Below are 27,383 nucleotides of genomic sequence, written 5' to 3' on the forward strand. Positions count from 1 at the left end.
TGAATATTCCTTGTGTTTCTAAGCAGCCTAAGAAAAAGAACATGTCTGCATATCAAGTTTTCTCTAAAGAGTACCGCGGCAGCATCATAGCAGACCATCCAGGCATTGGTAAGAGATGCACAAACGCGTTTTTGTCCTTTGCAGATTTAAAGCGGGTTTGGAAAATCCATCTCACCCTAATTCCGCAATTATACATTTGTGACCTCTACCATTTTCTCTGTACGGATGGTTTAATTTTCTTACTAATACTGTTGGGCTCCCACAAGTTTGAAATTAAAAATAGAAACCTATGCGACCTGAACTTTATTCAGGCCATAAAACATAAAATCTGACTCTCTTTTTGATTTCTTTTTACGTTCCAAATAAGTTAAAACAATCATAGGCACTTATTCCCATTTATACTACTGTATATTTTGTTGCTGAAGGAGCTGTAGTGAGGGGGGTTTATAAGCTGTAGAGAGCTATAGAGGTAATTTTGGGGTCTTCTCTCTCTCTCTCTCTCTCTCTCTCTCTCTCTCTCTCTCTCTCTCTCTCTTTCTTTCTTTCTTTTTTTTGTGTGTGAATTTTTGCAGAACACGTGTCTTAATAAAGGCCCTAACATTGACTTCTTTAATGCTTGGGGCAGAGCTTCCCAAACTCAGTCCTCAAGAAGTCGTAACGGTCCAGGCTTTAATGATAACCATGCTTGGGCACAGGTAACTTAATTAGTACCTCAGTCAATTTAATTTAATCATCTGTGCTCTTGCATGGATATCCTTAAAACCTGGACTGTTAGGGTGCATTGAAAACTGAGTCTGGGAACCACTGGCTTAGGGAATTGTCAGACATAGTACATATATTGAATATGGTACATCCTGAAGGTGCACAGTGCAAAAAACAAAACCTAACAGTAATTTTCAATAAAACTGTGAAATACATATCTACCTGGGGTGTAGAAAAAGTCAGCTTCTAGCCACAAAAAATGCTGAGTGATATAACATTTATGAAGAAATTAATAAATAAGTGAGTGATAGAAAATGATTATTTATAATTAGTTTCTAGAGTGGACTGAATAACAATTTTCTGCAGCGGGGTACACTGTTCCTCAGGGAGAACATCGGAGTGTAGAGCGGGATCTTGATCCAGAGGCACTATCAGGCAAAGCTTTAACTGTCCCAGGATGCATTGGGGCCTCCTGTATAACCCCGCCTCTAGGCACTGAGAGCTTAGTTTCGAGTGGTGCCTGCAGGCAGCAGATCACCTAACAGGTTGGCTGCACTGGGCAGCCCTGAAAAAGCTTAGAAGACTTCAAGGACCGCAGCACTGTTATGTCAGGGTGACATTCAGTGCTGCATCGACGCATACTCCCACGGCTCGGATCCCGGGTACTTGCGGCAGAGAAGCTCCGGCTTGGGCACACGGTCGCAGACGCTCTCCTGGTTGGCGTGGCTGCTATGAAGGGAGGAGGCAAGAGGGTCCCCCAGGTGGGTCCCGACACTAAATAGCATTCCTAGTCGCAGTCTAGGGAGACGGACTGCGACGCTGGCGTGGACACTGTTACCGAGCAGGACCCCACTATATCCGCCAGAGCATAGGAGAACAGGTCGGATGTACTAGCGCCCCTGTTGGTAAGGCTCCATAGTATCGGTGGTGAGGCCCAGCATAGGGGAGTTGGCGCTTGACCTGTAGCCCCGGCCCAGGGCGCCATCTCAGATTTCCCGCCCTGGAGCTGCCTCACATTTCCCTCAGTTCCTGACAGAGAAGCTGGGCACCATCTTCTGAGCATAGCTGCTGCTGGTCTCTGGGATTGCAGGGCAAGGTCTCCCCTGTAAAGCCGCCTGTACACTGCGCTGAGACTTTACAGACACTTCTACATGTCTTACTACAGACAGCGTTAGTGAAGAAAGAGTGTACCTATTCCAGAATATATTGTACGAGTATTCTGATATATACCACCGGACCTAGACAATTTCATGTTTCTCTTACGTTCTAGAGGATGCTGGGGTCCACATTAGTACCATGGGGTATAGACGGGTCCACCAGGAGCCATTGGCACTCCTGGCTCCTCCCTCTATGCCCCTCCTACCAGACTCAGTTTAGAAAATGTGCCCGGAGGAGCCGGTCACAGCTAGGGGAGCTCTACAGAGCTTTTCTAGGAAATTTTATTTTTAGAGTTTATTATTTTACAGGGAGGCTGCTGGCAGCAGCCTCCCTGCAGCGAGGGACTAAGGGGGAAAGCAGTGTCCGCCCTGCAGGGTCTGAGCCACTGTCTCCGCTGACTGGACACTGAGCTCCAGAGGGGTCGGCTCGTTCTCCGCCACAGGGGACCACTCGACCCAGCAGCATGCCGCCAACCCCTTACAGAGCTGAAGATGTGGTGAGTGAGACACCGACCCCCCTAGCAAGTGGTAGGGGGGGGGGCGGTGTGAGGATGGCAACGGGGAGGGAGTGCAGTATTAACTGCACTCCTGGGATTGCTCAGAGGCACATGGTGCGGCGCTGTGAGGGGCGCCCTGGGCCAGCGCTTACCCCCACACTGGTCCAGAAGCCTGTCGGGGTCCGCGGATCTCAGCCAGCATATTTTCCACAGGCCAGTATAATCTATGAAGAGCGGGAAGACAGCGCCATTAAGGGGGCAGAGCTTCTACTTAGAGCAGACCCAGCAGCATTCAGCGCCATTTTCCTGCCTGCACAGCGCTGAGAGGAAGAACAGGTCCCTCCACAGCAACTCCAGCTATCTGTACACGGTACCAGGGGTTTGGAGAGGGGAGGGGAGGCTGTAATAAGACTGTATGTCCTATTAAGGTGCACAGTCAGCGCTGACAAGGGGTCTCCCTTTGCTAAAAGCGCTGTGTGTGGGTTGGCTCCAATCTCTGTGTCTCTCTTGCCATTCTTGGGGGGCAAACTCTTGTCTGCCCTCACCTGTGTGTGTAGTGTTTGGTGGTCTCCTTTAGCTATGTCCAGGGATACTGTGTCATATGCTGCAGAGGATTTATCCTCCCGGGATGATCCCATTCCATGTAATCAGGATAGCACAGGTTTAGCACAGATACCAGCAAGGGAGCCTGAGTGGTTTTCCTCTATTAAATCGTGGATTTCTCAGATTTCTGGCAGGGTTGCAAGTAATGAATCTGCAACCCAGGTATTACAGAGCTCTATGGCAGTATGGCCGGTTTCTGGTACCTCAGGACGCCCCGCTATATACCCCCACAAACGTGCGCTTGTGCAGGTCTCACAAGACGCCACGGATACCGACTCTGACACAACAGACGGTGATGGGGATGTGTTGCGGGGGTCCACATCTCTTGCAAAAGGGGTGCAATTGTTGATAGAGGCTATCAGGGATGTGTTGAATGTTAATGATACCACACCTGAGCAGGGTTTTTTCACTAAAAATAAAAAAGCCGCGCTAACCTTCCCTGCGTCAAAGGAATTGAATGCTATATTTGAAAAGGCATGGGAAAACCCTGAGAAAAAATTCCAGGTCCCTAAAAGGGTACCGGTGGCGTTTCCTTTCCCTGAGGAGGATAGGAAAAAATTAGAAAACCTGCCAATTGTTGATGCATCTGTGTCCAGACTCTCAAAGAAGGTGGTTTTGCCTGTTCCAGGATCTACCGCTTTAAAGGAGCCGGCTGATAGAAAATTTGATAACACACTTAAATCAATGTACACTGCTTCAGGGGCCATATTACGTCCCACTATTGCTACTGCATGGATTGCAAAGGCAATAGAGAAGTGGTCGGCTACCTTACTTGAGCATTTGGATACAATGGAAAGGGATGACGTTGCTTTATATTTACGCAACATACATGATTCAGCAGGTTTTATGGTAGAATATCTTTCATGACTGTTTCAGCTCATCGGGGACTGGCTGTTCCAGTGGTCGGCCGACGCGTAATCCAGGAAAAGTGTGGAGGCCCTACCCTATACAGGTCAGGCTCTCTTTGGGGAAGCTCTAGATGCGTGGATATCCACGGCTACAGCGGGTAAGTCTCCGTTTCTTCCCTCAGCAGCACCTGCTCCGAAGAAATCCTCTTCACCTGCAACGTAGTCCTTTCGGCCTAACAGTCCTAGAAAGGCCAGAACGTCCAATACCTGTCACAACTGAGGGTTGAGGCTGACTGGGGGAAGCCTCAATTGTAGGGGCTGGCGTGTAGGTGAACCGTGGAGGTGAGATTAGGTTCCTAGACATGCAGTATGATTAGATACCTTGAACCCGAAGGAGTGACCCCAACAACAGAGTAAAATTATAACAGTTTATTGAACACACAGTATAACTCTTGGCATTGAGATATCATCAACAGTGAGTGCAGAATAAAAATGCAGTACAGTTCCTGGAAATGCAAGTGGTATTTGAGACTGTGTCTATGCAGAACAAGATAGTAAAGTCCTTGCCAATATTCAGATTTGGAAAGTCCGTGGCCACACCTAACCGCTGTAATGAGGAACGGCAAGTACTGCACAGTAGATGGTATCAGGAGTTTGAAATAGACACTGATACACTGAGGTTGAAATGATGTAGACAGGATTGCCAGAGACTACCGGACGGAACCGATGTGAGTAAAGATGCGCTGAACTCACCAGTAGAGCAACAGTTCGATGGTGAGCATCGATAGATACTGTGGTCCGATGTTGTGTGGTATGGTATGCAGAGCGATATATGAATACCGCTGGAGATGAGATGAAGCACCGCTGAAGACAGATGGTAAAACCCAACACTGCTCTTTGAAGCTAGAGAGCGATGCAGTAGTGCAGAGCGATATAGGAATACCGCTGGAAACAGATGGTAGCACTCAACACTGCTGGAACGCTGGAAGCCAGTGACAAATGTACCTTTAAAGCTAAAGAGCGAAGCAATAGTGCAGAGCGAAATAGGAATACCGCTGAAAGTGAGATGCAGCAACACTGTAGGCAGATGGTAAAATCAATCACTGCTGGAAGCTGAAAGCGATGTGGGTGACCCGCTGAAGCTGGAAGCCAGTGACACTTTACCGCAGAAGCTAGAGTGCAATGCTGTAGATAACTGGAAACCGTAATGATGCCAGAATACCGCTGGAAGCTGGAGGCAGAATAGAACCTGCGCTGTAAGCCGGTATCAGGATTGCTGTAGAAAGCCAAGAAGCAGGGCTGGAACTCTGTAGGAGTCAGGCTGCACCGCAGAATGGTGATTGGTGCCAGTCTCTTGGGAAAGCTGAATCACAGGAGCTGGAATACCTGGAAAGTCAAGCTGAGCATTCACCAAACAGGAGAGACATCTTTGCAGGATTAACAACCAAAGTACTGACGATTATCCAGCACTGCTGGAACGCTGGAAGCCAGTGACAAATGTACCTTTAAAGCTAAAGAGCGAAGCAATAGTGCAGAGCGAAATAGGAATACCGCTGAAAGTGAGATGCAGCAACACTGTAGGCAGATGGTAAAATCAATCACTGCTGGAAGCTGAAAGCGATGTGGGTGACCCGCTGAAGCTGGAAGCCAGTGACACTTTACCGCAGAAGCTAGAGTGCAATGCTGTAGATAACTGGAAACCGTAATGATGCCAGAATACCGCTGGAAGCTGGAGGCAGAATAGAACCTGCGCTGTAAGCCGGTATCAGGATTGCTGTAGAAAGCCAAGAAGCAGGGCTGGAACTCTGTAGGAGTCAGGCTGCACCGCAGAATGGTGATTGGTGCCAGTCTCTTGGGAAAGCTGAATCACAGGAGCTGGAATACCTGGAAAGTCAAGCTGAGCATTCACCAAACAGGAGAGACATCTTTGCAGGATTAACAACCAAAGTACTGACGATTATCCAGCACTGGAGCAGGATATTTATCCCAGCTGGTGAGCAGGGATTGGCTGGATAATTACACAGAGTCCAGACTGCAGCGGATAGGCTGAGAACAACATGTGATGTAAAACAAACATGGCTGCGCCCATGTTTTAAACTGGAGGGAAAGTCTGTTTGTATTCCACATGTGAGAATCGGCAGTAATGGCGGCGGAGGCTGCAGAGGGCAGGAGACGCCATACTTTAAACAGATGGATGTTTAACATAGTGTTTCCATGTCAGCACTGCAGCGACCACAGAGGAGCACCTTGAGATACAGATATGCAGCACGCTGCCCACAGACAGCGCAGGTGGAATCCGGGCCTGGAACGCCGTGCCAGTCTCAGAAGGCACTTAGCAGGTAAATAATGGGGGCTGATAACCTGGATCGTGACAATACCTTCTTTAGGGGAGGTCGAGTTAAGTTCAAGAAACCTGCAGCTGCAGGTTCCCAGGAGCAAAAGCCTAATTCAGGTACGGCAAAGTCCTCCGCATGACGGAGGACCGCGCGGCCTGGAGATGGGGCCAGTGGGAGCCAGACTCAGACACCTCAGTCACATCTGGGTATCGTCCGGCCTGGATCCCTGGTGGAGGCACAGGTCATTGTGCCAGTACCACCTCACATGCAGAACAAAGGTTACTATTCAAGCCTTTTCGTGGTACCGAAACCGGATGGTTCGATCAGGCCCATTCTGAACCTAAAATCATTGAACCCCTTTCTAAAGGAGTTCAAGTTCAAGATGGAGTCTCTCAGGGCGGTGATATCAGGTCTGGAAGAGGGGGAATTCCTGGTATCACAGGATTTCAAGAATGCGTACCTCCCCATTCCGATCTGGCTGCCGCACCAGGCTTATCTCCATTTCGCATTGCTCCACAGCACCAAGGGTGTTTACCAAGGTGATGGCAAAAATGATGATTCTCCTCCGCAAACAGGGTGTGAACATCATTCCATATCTGGACAATCTGCTGATAAAGGCATCGTCCAAGGAGAAGCTGCTGCAGTCCATTGTTCTTACAACATGCCTCCTCAAGAGTCATGGTTGGATTCTGAACCTTCCAAGGTCACATTTGGAACCAACCCAGAGGTTGTCCTTTCTGGGAATGATCCTGGACATGGAAGTGCAAAAGGTGTTTCTTCCGCAGGAAAAGGCGTTGATATTACAAACTATGGTCCGGGATGTCCTGAAGCCAGCCCGGGTGTCGGTTCACCAATACATTCGCCTATTGGGAAAGATGGTGGCCTCTTACGAGGCTCTCCAGTATGGGAGGTTCCACGCTCGGTCCTTCCAACTGGATGTCCTGGACAAGTGGTCGGGATCTCATCTCCACATGCACCAGAGAATTCGTCTGTCGTCAAAGGCAAGGATTTCACTCCTCCGGTGGCTCCAATTGCCTCATCTTCTGGAGGGACGCAGGTTCGGGATTCAGGACTGGGTCCTTCTAACCACGGATGCGAGCCTTCGGGGCTGGGGAGCAGTCACTTAAGGAGTAACCTTCCAAGGACGGTGGTCAAGCCTGGAAGCCGGCCTGCCCATCAACATCATGGAATTAAGAGCCGTCTACAACGGTCTTCTTCAGGCAGCCCCTATTCTAAGAAATCGGGCCATTCAAGTGCAGTCGGACAACGTAACAACAGTGGCTTACATAAACTGACAAGGTGGAACGAAGAGCAGAGCGGCAATGTCAGAGATCACAAGAATACTCCTCTGGACAGAAAAGCACACGTTGGCGCTGTCAGCCATCTTCATTCCGGGAGTAGACAACTGGGAAGCAGAAACAATCTCCATCTAGGGACGTGGGGTCTCCATCCGGAGATGTTCAAGGAAATAACAGACCTTTGGGGATTACCCCAAATAGACATGATGGCCTCTCGTCTCAACAAGAAGCTTCGGCGTTATTGTTCCAGGTCGAGGGACCCACAGGCAGTGGCAGTGGACGCCTTGTTTCTCCGTGGGTGTTCCAGTCAGTGTACGTGTTTCCACCACTCCCACTCATCCCAAGAATCCAAAAGCTCATAAGGAGAACAAGGGTTCAAGCGATCCTCATTGCCCCAGACTGGCCAAGAAGGGCTTGGTATGCGGAACTTCTGAATCTACTACAAGAAGAACCGAGGCCTCTTCCTCTTCGGGAGGACCTGCTGCAGCAGGAGCTGTTCGCCTATCAAGACTTACCGCGGCTATGTTTGACGGCATGGAAGTTGAGCGCCTGATACTTGCTCGGAAGGGCATTCCGAAGAAGGTCATTCCTACCCTGATACAGGCTAGGAAAGGGGTAACGTCTAAACATTATCATCGCATTTTATGTGTCTTGGTGTGAGTCCAAGAAGTTTCCTACAGTGGAGTTTCAACTCGGACGGTTTCTCTTCTTCCTACAAGCAGGTGTGGATATGGGCCTGCGTTTGGGATTCATAAAGGTTCAGATTTCGGCTTTATCCATTTTCTTCCAGAAACAATTGGCTGCCCTCCCTGAGGTTCACACTTTTTTGAAAGGGGTTCTGCACATCCAGCCTCCCTTTGTGGCGCCGACGGCACCCTGGGATCTTAACGTGGTGTTGCATTTCCTGCAATCAGATTGGAATGAGCCTTTACAGGAGGCTGAGATCAAGTTTCTCACGTGGAAGGCTGTCACATTGTTGGCCTTAGCTTATGCACGACGTGTGTCGGAATTGGGGGCTTTGTCTAGGTCGACATGTTCTAGGTCGACAGGTCAAAAGGTCGACATGAGTTTTTCACATTCTTTTTTTTTTTTTTTTATTCAATATTTTTTATTGAAGTTTTTCAATTTTGCTTTAACATTTCACACAAACACACACACATTATCCACACCCAACATGTGTAGAGACAGCAGTACATGTATGCAGTCTATAGTGCATTTAGTAAACATTATTTCTCATATAACATATAGTAGTAAACCATGTACTTTCACAGCATACATTTCCGCTCAAAAAGTAAATATAACCCAACAACCCCCCCTTCCCCCCTCCCTGTATACCACCCCCAACATGCAGCATACCTGGATCCCGGAACTGAGTGTACATACCTAAAAATTAAAATAAACCAAACTTTATTGTACCATCGGCCAGTGCAAACACTCCTTAATTGGGGCCAAGAATGTAATGACTCTCGGGAATAGAGAACAACTAGAGAACAGCAAAATTAGGAGGTAGCTCCCAGCCACCAGCCTCTCCCCCCTCGAAAACAAAAACAAATGAGGGGGGATCATAGAGATCCGCCCCCTAGGTCCATCTAATACCCAAAATAAAAACATACTCGGATATCATAAAACCACCTATATCAGGTCAAGTATTTAGCAATCCCCCCCCCACCTCACGCACAGAGACCGATAATATAACAGGAACAAAAGAGAGCAAAAACCCCCAAGGTATAATCATAAACAAGAACATACCAAGTATATCATGGCTGACTTAAAGAGTATACATATATCCTGTCTGAACTGCGATAACAATGTAGCGGGGGCTAAAGGAAGCATTAACAGCACTCAAACAGGCCCGCATCCTATCGCCTCGCAATATCTAACACATGTATCTAAGACAGACAAAATAATTAGCCATAAAGGGAGAACAGGAGAAAATCAGCTTCCAATATCAGCCGGATAGTCACTAATCCGCAAGGGCAAGTCCCGCCGGGAATCGTCTGTCCAGCCACACCATGGCCTCACGAGGGGTCGTGAAAAACTTTGTTTCCCCATCCGCCACTACCCGCAGTCTGGTTGGGAATAGCATGGCATACGGCAGGTCAAGTTCACGAAGTCTCCTCTTGACAGGTATAAACTGAGCCCTATCTTTTTGTACATCCACCGCAAAGTCCGGGAATACCGATATTGGCGATCTATTCCATTTCAGAGGGCCCTTAATACGAGCCAGCCTCAGAATTGTGTCCCGATCACGGTAATGAAGGAACTTAGCAATAAAGGTACGGGCTGGAGCCCCCGGCGGCAGTGGGCGCATTGGAACTCTATGGGCCCGTTCAACAGTGAAATAAGGCGAGAATTCCTCAGATCCGAAAGAATCTCGGAGCCATTTTACGAGAAATTCTTCGGGAGCGGAGCCCTCTTCTTTTTCAGGCAGGCCAATGAAGCGGACGTTATTGCGCCGCAGACGCCCCTCCACATCCGTGAGCTTTTTGCGCACATCATTCATCTGGGACTCCAAAGCATCAGTGCGACGACCCAGCGGGCCAACGGTATCTTCAATATTGGAAATACGGGTCTCCGCTTCTCCCACTCTCTCTCTCACCCGCTGGAGGTCCTGATGAATAATGGAGAGGTCGGACTGCACCTGCCCGATTTTATCAGCCAGGCGCACTTCACTGGCAGTTACCGCGTCCAGTACTCTCTGCAGTGCAGCATCCGGAGGGTCAGAGGAGACGGAACTATAAGCAGGAGATGGGGGCGATGCCTCGGATCTTGTAGTCTCCCCTCTCCGCTGCTGGGGGCCCTGGTCACGAACAAACTTATCCATCGCTCCCGCTGCCGCGCCAGTCTGGCGACCTTTCACCATTTTAGACAGCACGGTGTTGGTTCTCCCGGTCTGCAGGACATATCAAAGCAAATACAGGCAAAGAAAAAAAGGGGGGGTGCCAGCCGGCAAACGGGCGTCAGGCAAACTATAGATATGTATAAATAGCCAGCAGGGCCACAATCTCCGGATATAGTGCAACGTGACCAACCACTTCAGCAGGGGTGCAGGGATTATCACTCCCAACCAGAGCTGCAGGACTTATAATATCAATTTCCGGTACTTCCCCGTGAGCAAACTTGCGGATTGTAATAGAAGGAGGGAGAGGGTCATATGCATCCCAGTATCCACAGCTTCCCCAGCACCTTAGTCCCAGTGTAGCAGAGGGAGTCCATAAAATGGCCGCCAAGGCAGTTACCCCGCAGGAATTCAGGAGACCCCACACTCTTCCAGATTTCCCCCACAGGTGTAGGGGTGCCCCACATCCAGATACCCACTGCTCAAATGTGTCCCGCCAGGATGGTGCAGGCGGCGGACAGCGGAGCCGCACTTCCGGTTTCGCGGGCAGCGCGTCCCCGCAGCAGGAGAGACGGATCGGGGAGTTTCACCCGTGGCTCCCCCCGGACCTCACAGGGGATCAGCAGGGCAACAGCTGAGCGCACGGCACCCTCACCTCCCCGGCGCTCCGGACGGCCGCAGCGAGCGGCAGACGGGACAGACACAGAGCCGAACTTCCGGTCCCCACACGAGGCAGCGGCTCCAGGCACGGACCAGGGCCCGCCGGAGTCCGGAGCTCCCGGGCCTCTAGAAACAACGGTAACGGATGTAAGTTCACTCCAGGGGGGAGCAGGGAACCTTCATGGATCGGTGGCTGCAAAGTTGGACCCAGAGGGGGATTCAGGATATGATTGCAGGATAAAGTGGCTGGAGAGCTGCACAGTGTGAGTGCTACTCCATGCCCGTCCTGGCCACGCCCCCCACATTTTCTTTTTTTTTAAACTTTTTCATACTTAACGATCCACGCGTACTACGATTGGGAATAGTAACCTGTGCTGAGTGCAGCGGTAGCGGAGCGAGGTATCTTGCCCGAAGCATGGCGAGCGGACACGGTGCACTAATTGGGCTTCCCGGTCACTGTACGGAGAAAACGACACCAAAAAAACATGAAAAACTCATGTCGACTTTTTGACCTGTCAACTTAGTGACTGTCGACCCAAACATTGTCGACCTAGACACTGTCAGTCCAATGATCCACACCCGTTCCCACAATGTTTTCCTCAGTCATCTTCAATTGACTGTAAGTTGCTTACAAGCCAACGGATGACTGATCAGTTGGAAGAAGTCCTCGCTGGTCCCAGCTCAGAGCATGGTGAACCTAGGGGCGCTTCTGGACACACAGTCAGAGACTGTTCCTGTCTCCAGACAAGGTCCTGAAAATCCAGGACAGGATAAGACACTTCTTCTTTCACCCCAGAGTGTAGATTCAATCGGCGATGCAAGTTCTTGGACTGATGGTGTCGACATTCGGCATGGTGGAGTCTGCTCAATTTAATTCCCGCCCTCTACAATGATTCATTTTTGCCAAGTGGGACGGCCTGCCTCATCGGATCGGATCCAAAAGGATCTTGTTGACTCCGGAGGTTTGTTTGTTGCTGACTGGGTGGCTCCAGGACCAGCAATTGAGCAGGTGTCTTACCTTCTGGATCCCCAACTGGGTCCTCCTGATGACGGATGCCAGTCTGAGGGGATGGTGAGCAGTGTTGGAGCAACACTCTTTTCAGGGACGGTGGACCAAGGAGGAATCACTCCTTCCAATAAACATCCTAGAGCTGAGGGCGGTGTTCAGTGCATTATCATTTGCCTTGCCTCCGGTACGGGACAGACCAGTTCAAGTACGGTCAGAAAACGCCACAACAGTGGCATACATAAACCATCAAGGCGGCACTCAAAGCCGCATGGCTATGAAGGAAGTGTCAAAATTCCTTTGTTGGTCAGAACGCCATCTGCCGAGTATACCGGCAGTGTTCATTCCGGGGTGTCCTGAACTGGGAAGTGGACTACCTCAGTCGCCAGGATGTACAAGGTGAGAGTGGAGTCTTCATCCGGAAGTCTTTCAACTCCTCGTAGACAGGTGGCGTCTACCGGACGTAGACCGCATGGCGTCTCAACACAATCACAAGGTTCCGGACTTTGGATCAAGGACAAGGGATCCTCAAGCAGCGTTTGTGGACGCACTGGCGATTCCATGGACTTTTCAACTACCTTACATGTTCCCTCCAGTGTCACTCCTGCCCAGAGTTCTACGGAAGTTCAAACAGGAAGGAGGAATGCTGCTTCTAATCGCTCCAGCGTGGCCCAGACGGCATTGGTTCTCAGACGTGCAGGGTCTATCGACGAGGCATCCCCTTCTACTTCCTTAACGACCAGACCGCCTCGTACAAGGCCCTTGTCTCTACCCAGACCTGGCCAGACTGGCTTTGACAGCGTGGCTATTGAAGCTTCACTCTTGAGAGCCAAAGGATTTTCAGAGGCGGTTATGCAAGCCCGCAAACCGGCCTCTGCCCTGGTTTATTACAGGGCTCTGAATTATGTCCATGGACATAATTTGGTTTCAGAGAAAAATTGCCTCTATACCTGATGTTCAAACGTTCATTCAGGGCGTTATTCAGATTCAGCCTCCCTATATCCTTCCTGTGTCTCCTTGGGATTTGTCTGTTGTGCTGAATGCTCTGCAAGAGTCTCCATTTGAACCTCTTGAATTGGTGGACCTGAAATGGCTCACAGCCAAGGTCCTGTTCTTGCTGGCCATTGCCTCTGCAAGACGGATGTTCTACCAACTAGCCCCGGTTATTTGCCTAAGGTGGTGTCATGTTTTCACCTTAACCAAGAGATTGTGGTTACGGCCTTTGTCTCTTCGGATTTGTCTCCCAAAGAACGTTCTTTGGATGTGGTTAGGGCTCTCCTTGTCTATGTGGAGAGGACTGCCTCCATCAGGAGGTCAGACTCCCTTTTTGCACTGTTTGTTTGATTTTCACAAACGTGGCTAGCCTGCGAATAAGCAAACTTTGGCCAGATGGATTAGAATGGTGATTGCACAAGCCTATGCGCAGGCTGGACTCCCAGCTCCTGCTTGTGTTAAATCCCATTCTACTCGGTTTGTTGGACCTTCTTGGGCGGCCCGCCGTGGCGCTTCCCCAGAACAATTGTGCAAGGCGGCTATGTGATCCTCGGTGAACACATTCATTAGGTTCTATGCCTTTGATAGTTCCGTCTCCCAGGATTCTTCCTTTGGACACCGCGTCCTCTCCCTTGATGAATTGCTTTAGGACGTCCCCGATGTTTTCCCTGTGGAACACAGTGTACCCCACTGCAGAAAAGGAGAGTTATGGTAGAATTACCATGGTTAACTCTTTCTGCGAGGTACACCGGGTTCCACAGGATGCTCACCCTGACGCACCTAGATTCTTTGGGTTGTATAGCATTAGCCGTTGGTACCCTCTCCTGTCGTGAGATTGTGGCTCTGTGTGACTAACATCTGCCTTCTCTTTTACCTGCTCCTGCATTGGACTAGTTAACGAAACTAAGCTCTCAGTGCCTAGAGGCGGCGTTATAGAGGAGGCCCCAATGCATCCTGGGACAGTCAAAGCTTTGCCTGATGATGCCTCTGGATCAAGATCCCGCTCTACACCCCAGTGTTTTCCCTGTGGAACCCAGTATACCTCACAGAAAGAGAGTTAACCATGGTATGTCTACCATAACTTTCCTTATTCATGCAAGTATTAAGCTGTCTTGAAACTTTGAATATTTAAGTTTTTACAATGCCAGAAAGTTTATTAGGGGAGCAATGAGCATGCCCGCTGGGGAGTCTTACATATTCCTCTATTTAATAAATATGTATCATGGTCATGTCAAACTAACTTAATAAGCTTCTACGAGAAAGTGAGCGATAATATTGATCAGGGTAAAGCAGTGGATGTGGTCTTTCTGGACATCGCTAAGGCCTTTGACAAAGTCCCACATAAGAGACAAATTTTCAAATTAAGAGAGCTTGGGGTAGGAAACACTATTTGTACTTGGGTGAGTAATTGGCTGTACAATAGGGAAAAGCGAGTGGGGATTAATGGGATGTTCTCTGAATGGGCCTCAGTACTCAGTGGAATACCGCAGGGATCAGTACTTGGGCCATTGCTCGTTAAATATTCATTAGTGACCTAGGAGAGGGACTAGAGAGCACATAGTCAATTTCCGCAGACGATATTAAATTATGTAGAGTAATTAATTCAGAAAAGGATGTTGACTCTCTACAGAATGACTTATCTAGACTTGAGGTCTGGGCGGGTAAATGGAGAATGAGATTCAATATAGACAAATGTAAAGTTATGCACTTTGAGACTAAGAACAATAGGGCAGCATATAAACTAAATGGGGAAAATGTAGGGATAACGGTAGTTGAAAAAGATTTGGGGGTGCTCATCGATAATAAGCTCCTTGAGTCCTATTGGAGAAAGAGCGCTATATAAATAAAATTATTATTATTAAACTTGGTAGCAGTACGCAATGTCAAAATGAAGCAACAAAAGCAAATAAGGTGTTATCATGCATAAAACGGGGAATGGAGACAAGGGATGAGAGTGTAATCCTGCCACTGTATAAATCATTGGTGCGGCCACACCTGGAATATTGTGTACAGTTCTGGGCACCTCACCATAAAAAAAGATATCTTGGAACTCAAAAGGGTTCAGATGCGAGCCACCAAACTTGTTAAGGGTTTAGAGGCACTGAATTATGAGGAAAGACTTAAAAGGTTAGATATGTTAACACTGGAAAAGAGGCGATTGAGAGGGGACATTATTAATGTTTATAAATATATAAAGGGACAATACAAGGATTTATCAAACGATTTGTTTATCAAAAAATCGCTACATGGGATACGAGGACACCCCCTGAGGTTAGAAGAAAAAATTTCATACTCAACGGAGAAAAGGGTTCTTCACAGGAAGAGCAGTAAGGATTTGGAATTCTCTGCCAGAGAAGGTAGTATTGGTGGATTCAATCAATAAGTTTGAAAATGGATTAGATAGATTCCTGGCTGAAAAAGATATCCAAGGATACAGCATTTAATTATTATAAAATGTTAATACCGGTTGAACGCGATTGACATTTGTCTTTTTTCAACCTCAACAACTATGTAACTATGTAAAATTATGAAAAATGTATCTCTACGTATATTGCGCATAAATGTTGTTAAAATTCATAAAAGTCCACGTGATAGCCGATATTTGCTTGAGGTGCAGCACTCCAAGCCCCTGTCCTGCAGGGTCAAATATCCATATATAACCTGAAAGTTAGGAGGTGCACAAATAGTGTATTTTAAGATCAAAAACTTTACTTGAAAGATGTATATAAAAAACACTCTTAAAGATTGTGGTGATATATATTGCAATATATCACAGCAGCGCATGATACTGTGTTAGAACCCAAGTTCAGTAACACCAGTCTCCGGCGGTCATCCACATTAGCAAAATCGCTGCTCCCTGGCTACGTGGCGTCAGCGCATTAACGTCTGCATCAAGCCACGCCCAGACGCGTTTCATCCTTCAGGACTTCGTGAGTGGGTGTGGCTAAGAGATCCAGATGACAGATTTTAATATGTGAGCAAAAGGCAATATATAAGAAACTACTATTTTAACAAACAACATACTATATAAATTGTTGATATATTGGCTCTCATTCCGAGTTGTTCGCTCGCTGCTATTTTTAGCAGGATTGCTAATAGGCTAAAATCCGGCAGTTCTGCGCACGGATTTTACACAAAACTATGCATTTTATTCACGGGCGAACAAAGCTTTTCAATCGCTCTGCTGATCGTAGTGTGATTGACAGGAAGTGGGTGTTTCTGGGCGGAAACTGTCTGTTTTCAGGGAGTGTGCTAAAAGACGCAGGCGTGCCAGGTAAAAACGCAGGAGTGGCTGGAGAAATCGGAGGAGTGGCTGGCCGGACGCAGGGCGTGTTTGTGACGTCAAGCCAGGAACTAAACGGACTGAGGTGATCGCAATCTAGGAGTAGGTCTGGAGCTACTCAGAAACTGCAAGAAAATACTTAATAGCAGAAATGCTAATCTTTCGTTAGCAATTCTGCTATGCTAAGATACACTCCCAGAGGGCGGCGGCTTTGTGTTTGCATTTCTGCTAAAAGTAGCTAGCGAGCGAACAACTCGGAATGAGGGCCATTGTCTCTTCATGTATATCTGTTTAATAGCCATTGTATATATACGTTTGTGCGTATAATTCATTTCTTAGCACTAGATCATTTGTGTAACTACTTTTTTTATATTTTTTGGTAAGAATTGTTTACAGGTGACTAATGTTTGGTTACAATTCATGTGCTGTTTGTTCTGGTCTGATTTTTAGTTTTTTAATTATTTGCTAGATTTTGGAGAGCTCAGTAAGAAGTTGGCAGAAGTTTGGAAGCAGCTGCCTGACAAGGACAAACTTGTAAGTTCAAGGTTTATGTTAAAGAGCTTAAAATGAATATTACTGCAGCATGTCATGTGGCTCCCCCCGCCGTTGGACCCGTCATTGGCAGGTGTGTATGCACTTGCCGCATTTCGGGTCCCATCGGCGGCGATGTTGGGCTGGGTACACATTGCTAAGTATCTACCCAGCTTCACTCCTTTGAGAATTATAAATACTTATTGCTCAACTGTAAAATGTTGTTACACTTATTGTATAACAACACTATGGGGTTGATCCTATTAGGTGTGAGGGGGCGAGTTGCCTTGGTAAAGGCACCACAACTTACCTTCCTCGCTGCTCAATCTCGCCTCAGACTGGCATCTTTTTGCACGCAGTCCTATGGAGATACAGTTTTCTTTTTCTCTAACGTCCTAAGTGGATGCTGGGGACTCCGTCAGGACCATGGGGAATAGCGGCTCCGCAGGAGACAGGGCACAAAAATAAAGCTTTAGGATTAGGTGGTGTGTACTGGCTCCTCCCCCTATGACCCTCCTCCAAGCCTCAGTTAGGTTTTTGTGCCCGTCCGAGCAGGGTGCAATCTAGGTGGCTCTCCTAAAGAGCTGCTTAGAAAAAGTTTTTTAGGTTTTTTATTTTCAGTGAGTCCTGCTGGCAACAGGCTCACTGCATCGAGGGACTTAGGGGAGAGAATTTCAACTCACCTGCGTGCAGGATGGATTGGATTCTTAGGCTACTGGACACCATTAGCTCCAGAGGGAGTCGGAACACAGGTCTCACCCTGGGGTTCGTCCCGGAGCCGCGCCGCCGACCCCCCTTACAGATGATGAAGATTGAAGGTCCGGAAACAGGCGGCAGAAGGCTCTTCAGTCTTCATGAAGGTAGCGCACAGCACTGCAGCTGTGCGCCATTGTTGTCACACACTTCACACCAGACGGTCACGGAGGGTGCAGGGCGCTGCTGGGGGCGCCCTGGGCAGCAATATGTAATACCTTTTATGGCAAAAGAATACATCACATATAGCCATTGAGGCTATATGTATGTATTTAACCCATGCCAGATGTCTAAAACTCCGGGAGAAAAGCCCGCCGGAATAGGGGGCGGGGCTTATTCTCCTCAGCACACAGCGCCATTTTCCTGCTCAGCTCCGCTGTGAGGAAGGCTCCCAGGACTCTCCCCTGCACTGCACTACACTACAGAAACAGGGTAAAACAGAGAGGGGGGGCATATTTTGGCGATATTTTTATATATTTAAGCGGCTATAAGGAACAACACTTATATAAGGTTGTTCCCATATATATTATAGCGCTTGGGTGTGTGCTGGCAAACTCTCCCTCTGTCTCCCCAAAGGGCTAGTGGGGTCCTGTCTTCGATAAGAGCATTCCCTGTGTGTCTGCTGTGTGTCGGTACGTGTGTGTCGACATGTATGAGGACGATGTTGGTGTGGAGGCAGAGCAATTGCCGGTAATGGTGATGTCACCCCCCAGGGAGTCGACACCGGAATGGATGGCTTTGTTTATGGAATTACGTGATAATGTCAGCACATTACAAAAATTAGTTGACGGCCGGCAAACCAGTTAGTACCTGCCCAGGCGTCTCAGACACCGTCAGGGGCTGTAAAGCGCCCTTTACCTCAGTCGGTCGACACAGACCCAGACACAGACACTGAATCTAGTGTCGACGGTGATGAAACAAACGTATTTTCTAGTAGGGCCACACGTTATATGATCACGGCAATGAAGGAGGCTTTGCATATCTCTGATACTGCAAGTACCACAAAAAGGGGTATTATGTGGGGGGTGAAAAAACTACCTGTAGTTTTTCCTGAATCAGAGGAATTAAATGATGTATGTGATGAAGCGTGGGTTAACCCAGATAGAAAAGTGCTAATTTCAAAAAAGTTATTAGCATTATACCCTTTCCCGCCAGAGGTTAGGGCGCGCTGGGAAACACCCCCTAGGGTGGATAAGGCGCTCACACGCTTATCAAAACAAGTGGCGTTACCGTCTCCTGATACGGCCGCCCTCAAGGATCCAGCTGATTGGAGACTGGAAACTACCCTAAAAAGTATATACACACATACTGGTGTTATACTGCGACCAGCCATCGCCTCAGCCTGGATGTGCAGTGCTGGGGTCGTCTGGTTAGACTCCCTGACTGAAAATATTGATACCCTGGATAGGGACAGTATTTTATTGACTATAGAACAATTAAAGGATGCTTTCCTTTATATGCGAGATGCTCAGAGAGATATTTGCACTCTGGCATCGAGAGTAAATGCGATGTCCATATCTGCCAGAAGGAGTTTATGGACGCGACAGTGGTCAGGTGATGCGGATTCCAAACGACATATGGAAGTATTGCCGTATAAAGGGGAGGAATTATTTGGCGTCGGTCTATCGGATCTGGTGGCCACGGCAACTGCCGGAAAATCCACCTTTTTACCTCAGACCCCCTCCCAACAGAAAAAGACACCGTCTTTTCAGCCGCAGTCCTTTCGGTCCTATAAGAACAAGCGGACAAAAGGACAGTCATATCTGCCTCGGGGCAGAGGAAGGGGTAAGAGAGGGCAGCAAGCAGCCCTTGCCCAGGAACAGAAGCCCTCCCAGGGTTCTGCAAAGCCCTCAGCATGACGCTGGGGCCTTACAAGCGGACTCAGGAGCGGTGGGGGGTCGACTCAAGAATTTCAGCGCACAGTGGGCTTGCTCACAGGTGGACCCCTGGATTCTGCAGGTAGTATCTCAGGGTTACAGGTTGGAATTCGAGAAGTCTCCCCCTCGCCGGTTCCTAAAGTCTGCTTTGCCAACGTCTCCCTCAGACAGGGCGACGGTATTGGAAGCCATTCACAAGCTGTTTTCTCAGCAGGTGATAGTCAAGGTACCTCTCCTACAACAGGGAAAGGGGTATTATTCCACGCTATTTGTGGTACCGAAGCCGGACGGCTCGGTAAGACCTATTCTAAATCTGAAATCTTTGAACCTGTACATACAAAAATTCAAGTTCAAGATGGAGTCACTCAGAGCAGTGATAGCGAATCTGGAAGAGGGGGACTTTATGGTGTCCCTGGACATAAAGGATGCTTACCTGCATGTCCCAATTTGCCCTTCACATCAAGGGTACCTCAGGTTCGTGGTGCAAAACTGTCATTATCAGTTTCAGACGCTGCCGTTTGGATTGTCCACGGCACCTCGGGTCTTTACCAAGGTAATGGCCGAAATGATGATTCTTCTGCGAAGAAGAGGCGTATTAATTATCCCTTACTTGGACGATCTCCTGATAAGGGCAAGGTCCAGAGAACAGCTGGAGGACGGAGTAGCACTAACCCAACTAGTGCTGCAACAACACGGGTGGATTCTGAATTTTCCAAAATCCCAGTTGACCCCGACGACACGTTTGCTGTTCCTGGGAATGATTCTGGACACGGTTCAGAAAAAGGTGTTTCTTCCGGAGGAGAAAGCCAGGGAGTTATCCGAACTTGTCAGGAACCTCCTAAAACCAGGGAAAGTGTCTGTGCATCAATGCACAAGAGTCCTGGGAAAGATGGTGGCTTCTTACGAAGCGATTCCATTCGGCAGATTCCACGCACAAACTTTTCAGTGGGATCTGCTGGACAAATGGTCCGGATCACATCTGCAGATGCATCAGCGGATAACCTTATCGCCACGGACAAGGGTGTCTCTTCTGTGGTGGTTGCAAAGTGCTCATCTGTTAGAGGGCCGCAGATTCGGCATACAGGACTGGGTCCTGGTGACCACGGATGCCAGTCTGAGAGGCTGGGGAGCGGTCACACAGGGAAGAAACTTCCAGGGAGTATGGTCAAGCCTGGAGATGTCTCTTCACATAAATATACTGGAGCTAAGAGCGATTTACAATGCTCTAAGTCTGGCAAAACCCCTGCTTCAGGGTCAGCCGGTGTTGATCCAGTCGGACAACATCACGGCAGTCGCCCACGTAAACAGACAGGGCGGCACAAGAAGCAGGACAGCAATGGCAGAAGCTGCAAGGATTCTTCGCTGGGCGGAAGATCATGTGATAGCACTGTCAGCAGTATTCATTCCGGGAGTGGACAACTGGGAAGCAGACTTCCTCAGCAGACACGATCTACACCCGGGAGAGTGGGGACTTCATCCAGAAGTCTTCCACATGATTGTAAACCGTTGGGAAAAACCAATGGTGGATATGATGGCGTCCCGCCTCAACAAAAAACTAGACAGGTATTGCGCCAGGTCAAGAGACCCTCAGGCAATAGCTGTGGACGCTCTGGTAACACCGTGGGTGTTCCAGTCAGTGTATGTGTTCCCTCCTCTGCCTCTCATACCAAAAGTACTGAGAATTATACGGCAAAAGAGAGTAAGAACGATACTAGTGGCTCCGGATTGGCCAAGAAGAACTTGGTACCCGGAACTTCAAGAGATGCTCACGGAGGATCCGTGGCCTCTACCTCTAAGACGGGACCTGCTTCAACAGGGACCGTGTCTATTCCAAGACTTACCGCGGCTGCGTTTGACGGCATGGCGGTTGAACGCCAAATTCTAAGGGAAAAAGGCATTCCGGAAGAGGTCATTCCTACACTGGTAAAAGCCAGGAAGGAGGTGACTGCACAACATTATCACCGCATTTGGAGAAAATATGTTGCGTGGTGTGAGGTCAGGAAGGCCCCCACGGAGGAATTTCAACTGGGTCGAATCCTACATTTCCTGCAAACAGGATTGTCTATGGGCCTCAAATTGGGGTCCATTAAGGTTCAAATTTCGGCCCTGTCGATTTTCTTCCAGAAAGAATTGGCTTCAGTTCCTGAAGTCCAGACTTTTGTGAAAGGAGTACTACATATACAGCCCCCGGTGGTGCCCCCAGTGGCTCCGTGGGACCTTAATGTAGTTTTGGATTTTCTCAAATCACATTGGTTTGAGCCACTCAAATCGGTAGATTTGAAATATCTTACATGGAAAGTAACCATGCTACTAGCCCTGGCTTCAGCCAGGAGAGTATCAGAACTGGCGGCTTTATCATATAAGAGCCCATATCTGATTTTCCATACGGACAGGGCAGAATTGCGGACGCGTCCTCATTTTCTGCCTAAGGTGGTGTCAGCGTTTCACCTGAACCAGCCTATTGTGGTGCCTGCGGCTACTAACGATTTGGAGGATTCCAAGTTGTTGGACGTGGTCCGGGCATTGAAAATATATATTTCAAGAACGGCGGGAGTCGGGAAATCTGACTCACTGTTTATATTGTATGCACCCAACAAGATGGGTGCTCCTGCTTCTAAGCAGACGATTGCTCGTTGGATTTGTAGCACAATTCAACTTGCACATTCTGTGGCAGGCTTGCCACAACCTAAATCTGTCAAGGCCCATTCCACAAGGAAAGTGGGCTCATCCTGGGCGGCTGCCCGGGGGGTCTCGGCATTACAACTCTGCCGAGCTGCTACTTGGTCAGGGGCAAACACGTTTGCAAAATTCTACAAATTTGATACCCTGGCTGAGGAGGACCTTGAGTTCTCTCATTCGGTGCTGCAGAGTCATCCGCACTCTCCCGCCCGTTTGGGAGCTTTGGTATAATCCCCATGGTCCTGACGGAGTCCCCAGCATCCACTTAGGACGTTAGAGAAAATAAGAATTTACTTACCGATAATTCTATTTCTCGTAGTCCGTAGTGGATGCTGGGCGCCCATCCCAAGTGCGGATTGTCTGCAATACTTGTACATAGTTATTGTTACAAACAAATTCGGGTTGTTATTGTTGTGAGCCGTCTGTTCAGAGGCTCCTACGTTTGTCATACTGTTAACTGGGTTCAGATCACAAGTTATACGGTGTGATTGGTGTGGCTGGTATGAGTCTTACCCGGGATTCAATATCCTTCCTTATTGTGTACGCTCGTCCGGGCACAGTATCCTAACTGAGGCTTGGAGGAGGGTCATAGGGGGAGGAGCCAGTACACACCACCTAATCCTAAAGCTTTATTTTTGTGCCCTGTCTCCTGCGGAGCCGCTATTCCCCATGGTCCTGACGGAGTCCCCAGCATCCACTACGGACTACGAGAAATAGAATTATCGGTAAGTAAATTCTTATATTTTTATAGTTTAGAGGTATTGTAAGTGTTGCATATCACTGCAATTACTCGCATTGCAAGTCAACTTATGGCTAATTGGGACCACTCCTTATATGTTGTTAAGATCGATAAGACTTGAATTTGCCACCAGACCTAGAAGCCTGACTTCTCATGATCAATGTCTAGTCATCTTTCTAGCTATGGAATGGGAAATGCTGTATTTTCCTCCTTGCTAAGAGAATTGTGGTTTGTGTTAATGTGTCGCTTTAGCTTTCTCTCCTATTCTGGCGGCAGGTTTGGAAGCAGAAGGCCCAGTATCTCCAGCACAAACAGAACAAAGCCGAGGCCACTACTGTAAAACGCAAATCCAGCCCTTCAGAGTCCACTTCAAAGAGTAAAGGTGTGGAAGCCCCATATTACAACTCCTGCTGGCGTTTGTTATGTGGGTTTATATTTTTTCTGTGAACTAAGACCTTGTATTAGGTGTTATATTTACATTGCAGTGTCTCTTGTGTCTTCAAATTCTTAGGATCCTCCTCCTCAGGACTGTCCTCTCCTCACAAGAAGTCCCCAAGTAGCGTTGTATCCTTCTCTTCATCTCCAGCCAAAGTCCCTGACACTGAGCCTATTGACGTGGCTGCCCATCTCCAGCTGTTGGGCGAGTCCTTGAGCTTGATAGGTCACAGACTTCAAGAAACGGAGGTGATGATCACCAGAGCTGCTTTGTGTTATCACAGCTCAGAGAACCATGTGATTATCACACTTGTATTACACTTACAAGCAGGATACAGGAAATCTTTGTTGGCCTATCTTACAGTTATAACTGTTACTTTAAAACACCAAATAAATATTTCTTAGATTGCTTATTGTGCTAGTAGTATGGCCGTGCAGACGTCATGTAGAGAGAGGGTGTTTTTGTAGTTCTGCTTTAAACCCATTCTTCACACCCTATAATGAGCTCATTTTTTGTCTTTAAGATTCATTTACAAACCACAGAAAGGCCACTGGTTATCAAGTGTATTTTACTGTGTATGCCCACTTCCTAAAACTGGAACTGTCTCCAGAAAGAGGAATAAGTGAGATGTTAAGTGTTGAATATTGACACAATGAGGGGAATTCAGTTGATTTGGGCACCCGATCTCCCATCTAAGGTGACAGGAGATCGTGGGGCGCAACTCAAGGTTTTTTGTTTGTTTTTTTGCGCTATTTGCACCCAGACAGGCCGGGTTTAGCCTGCATAAAATGGCTATACATGACTAAAGTGCTGCCGTTTTGGCGACCAAATGGGTACTTCTTCGCTCATTTCTGCTCGCCAGCACGGGGGGCTGCGAACAGAAATGTCAGTGCTGGCAGCTGTTTGCACCCAAACGGAACAATAATTGAATTGCTTCGTCAGGCACCATCTAGTGGCCACCAGCTCGAATAACAATTGAATTCCCACCAGTGGCGCCAAACCCTATATAAAGAAGGAGAGAAGTATATTGTTTATATTCTTTATAAAGAGTTTGGTGCCAATGTTTTTTACATACTGTGCCTATATTCAGCATCTGCTCTTGGGTTTTAAGGTTACCCACATGTTATAACAACAGGTTACATTTCTAGCTGTGCTTAGGTGTTGCTACTACTCATTATTCATGAGATGTTAACTGTGTTTGTAAAACTGAAAATGGTAAAACATCACTCCTGAGTGAAGTTGGTCTTTGTTTTCAGGGCATGGTTGCGGTGTCTGGTAGCTTGTCAGTGCTGTTGGATTCCATCCTCTGTGCCATGGGGCCTTTGGTGTGTCTCACTAGCCATGTTCCCCAGCTCAGTGCCTGCCCCAAGCAAGTTTTGGTAAGTGTGAAACTAAGAGAAGTTCTGCACTGTGCCAGTAAGTTGTATGTGTGGGTGGAGCTTAGGTTCAGCAGCTGGTATTCTCTGCCTACTAAATTCCATAGCAGTCAGTGAGCATCAGAGGCAACGATTTCAGTGTTTTCCTGCAAATATTCCTCCTATTCCACTTGGGTATAACTCATTGTGCATAGAGATCCCTTTCTAACTGCACTTTTCCCATTATTAAGTGACATTGTCTGGATAGACTTAAATTTCTTTATTTGACAGAGCTAAAGAACGGAAGCTGGGGGCCGGTATTAATAAAAGAGCAGCTGCTTCTCTTCCTGTTTTGCCCAAATTGGTGCCACTGGGATTTTGTTTTTCTGGTCACTCCTGATGGCTTTATGGGGGGAATTCAATTCTTTTTGGGTGCCCTACGCTCAATGCAACTATTAAACAGTTGCTCCGATCAGGTGCGAATACCGCGGGCATCTTTTATGTCTGCTCACACCCCCCTGTCCGGCTTTTGCACATTTTCCTTGTCTCGTCCTGTAGATTAGATAGGTCTAGCCATTTTAGGCGTTTAAATCCGGTCTATGTTGGGCGCGACATGCACAACAAGCAGTGGGCGCCCAGCATTGGAACAAACAATTCAATATCCCCCTTTCTAAAGTATACGGGGGCATGGTAAAGAAATTGAATTGTCCCCATTCTTTAATAATATTGTTCAGTATGTGGAAACAAGTTTATAGACCCAGTGTTAACATGCTACTATGAAGAGTTTATTTTTTTTAAGTGTCTTTGGCACATGAGAATGGAGATGGGGTTTGTTTTTTTGTTTGTTTGTTTGTTTTTTTTGGGGGTTTTTTTTTTATTTGATTTACTTTAAGTAGTTGATTTTGTATTTGGCATGATGTTTTATGTATGAATGGATTGTATATACTGTTGTTATTTCATTTAAAATGCTTAAAGTGTATTTCTCTAGCATCCATAAGGAATATTGGGGGAAACTAGTATGATGGGTATAGACGGGGTCCAAAGGAGCCAGTGCACTTTAAATTTCTTCCACTGGGTGTGCTGGCTCCTCCCCTCTATGCCCCCTCCCACAGGCAGTTTTAGAAAAAAGTACCCTCAGGAGAGGATGCACATCTCTGCAGCTCCAGAAGGTGTTTTTTAAATTTCTTTTAAACTTTTATTATTTTCGGTATGCTGTCTGGTCAACAGCATATCTGCACCATGGGAGTTAGGGAGGGGACGGTCATCGGCCTTACGAGGTGCAGAGCCGCTTCCCCGCTGCAGGACCACCGTCCTGAGGGGTTGTTGTTCAGCGGGGTACTGCGCCTTGGCTGTCACAGCCGCAGCACGCGCACACCCCTAGCGCTGCCTGAAGGTGACATCGGTGGTGAGTACAAACGGGGGGCCCCGGTTCAAAGTGCGGCTGACCACGGATGCGGCGTACGGGACCCTCCGCTAAGATCCACGTGTAAAACTGGCACAAAAGGACTTGACTAGCAGTTGTGTGATGTTTTAAGCTATGGAGGAGACTTTGCCAGTATAAATATTCAGTATAGCTCCGGCGCCATTAGAGGGGGCCACGCTAACTCAGAGCGGGACCTGAGGTTTTTTGCACTTTCCTCTGCTTACAGCAGCCATCTACAGCACACACAGCGTTTCCTGCCTCACAAGACACCCTGGAAAACTGGTACCGGGTGTAGCAAAGGGGGAGAGCCGCTTGTGTACATACTCCTGATCCTCTGTAGGACTAAAATTGTTAGTGTTTACTGTGTTTAGAAAGCTGACAGCCTCACTGGGACTGTACAGCTCAGGGTGTGCTGGTGTCCTCTCTCATCTGTGTCTCCTCTCACATGCAGTAGGACAGGCTTGCTTTATAACTGTGTGTATGTGTATGTTATTGTGCTTACTGTGAAATATGGGTAAACACAAGCTGTGCAGTGTATGTCACACCAGATTCTCTCCATTATATAACGATTCTGTTTCCTGTGAACAATGCAGTCAATCTTCACAAATCAGTAAAGGGGCTGGGGGAGAGGGTCCAGAGCCCCACTGGTTAGGGTCCCTTAAGACTATGATGTCCGATATGTCTTCCCAGCTCACTGCTAATGTCCAGAAGACTCAGCTACTACAACAAGCTGTTCTAGATTTAGCTGCTAGGACAGATGCACAACCTCCCCTCTCTCTCATGCAGGGCCACAGAAGCGTGGTTTACCTGCTCTGCTATCCGATTCAGGTGATGATATTCCAGATGATGGGGATAACCTGGATCCCATTAGTGGGGATCCCGATTCTACTCAGGGTATTGAACCCCTCATTTTGGCTATAAGGGATGTGTTAAAGCTCCCTCTAGAGGACGCTGCATCACAGCAGTCGTTTTTCTTTGTCCAAAACAGGTCCAATGTCACTGTCCCTGATTCTCCAGAATTAGATGACTTATTCAAACAGGCCTGGAAAAATCCAGACAAAAAATTCCAAGTGTCCAAAAAGTTTTTGCGCACTTTTTCCCATTTGCTCCTGAAGGTAGAAAATTTTGGGAGGAACCCCGGCGTGGATGTCTCAGTCTCTCGCCTGTCTAAGAAGGCGGTGCTGCCTGCCCCGGTCTCCTTTACTATGAAGGATCCTGGTGATCGAAAGATAGAGACTACCCTAAAGTCTATATACACTGCAGACGGCCTTTCACAGAGACCGGTCATTGCGGGTTGCTGGATGACCCACACTATTCATTCTTGGGCCACGCAAATTTAGGGGGGCTTCTCGGGGGATATGCCCTTAG

At 47.9% G+C, this 27,383-nt stretch overlaps 1 protein-coding gene across 11 annotated transcripts in view; it reads left to right on the forward strand.

Moving 5' to 3' along the window:
- The window catches only part of HMGXB4 (HMG-box containing 4), a 148,764-nt gene that overhangs the window by 114,241 nt on the left and 7,140 nt on the right, over window positions 1-27,383 (forward strand). For all 11 annotated transcript variants that reach the window (XM_063940574.1, XM_063940579.1, XM_063940573.1 and 8 more), the window contains 5 exons: window positions 27-108; window positions 16,692-16,756; window positions 23,078-23,183; window positions 23,313-23,485; window positions 24,494-24,616. In XM_063940574.1, the coding sequence (XP_063796644.1) occupies window positions 27-108; window positions 16,692-16,756; window positions 23,078-23,183; window positions 23,313-23,485; window positions 24,494-24,616 (549 nt within the window). The remainder of the gene's footprint in view (window positions 1-26; window positions 109-16,691; window positions 16,757-23,077; window positions 23,184-23,312; window positions 23,486-24,493; window positions 24,617-27,383) is intronic.

Source organism: Pseudophryne corroboree, chromosome 9 (assembly GCF_028390025.1).
Source record: "Pseudophryne corroboree isolate aPseCor3 chromosome 9, aPseCor3.hap2, whole genome shotgun sequence".
Lineage (NCBI taxonomy): Eukaryota > Metazoa > Chordata > Amphibia > Anura > Myobatrachidae > Pseudophryne > Pseudophryne corroboree.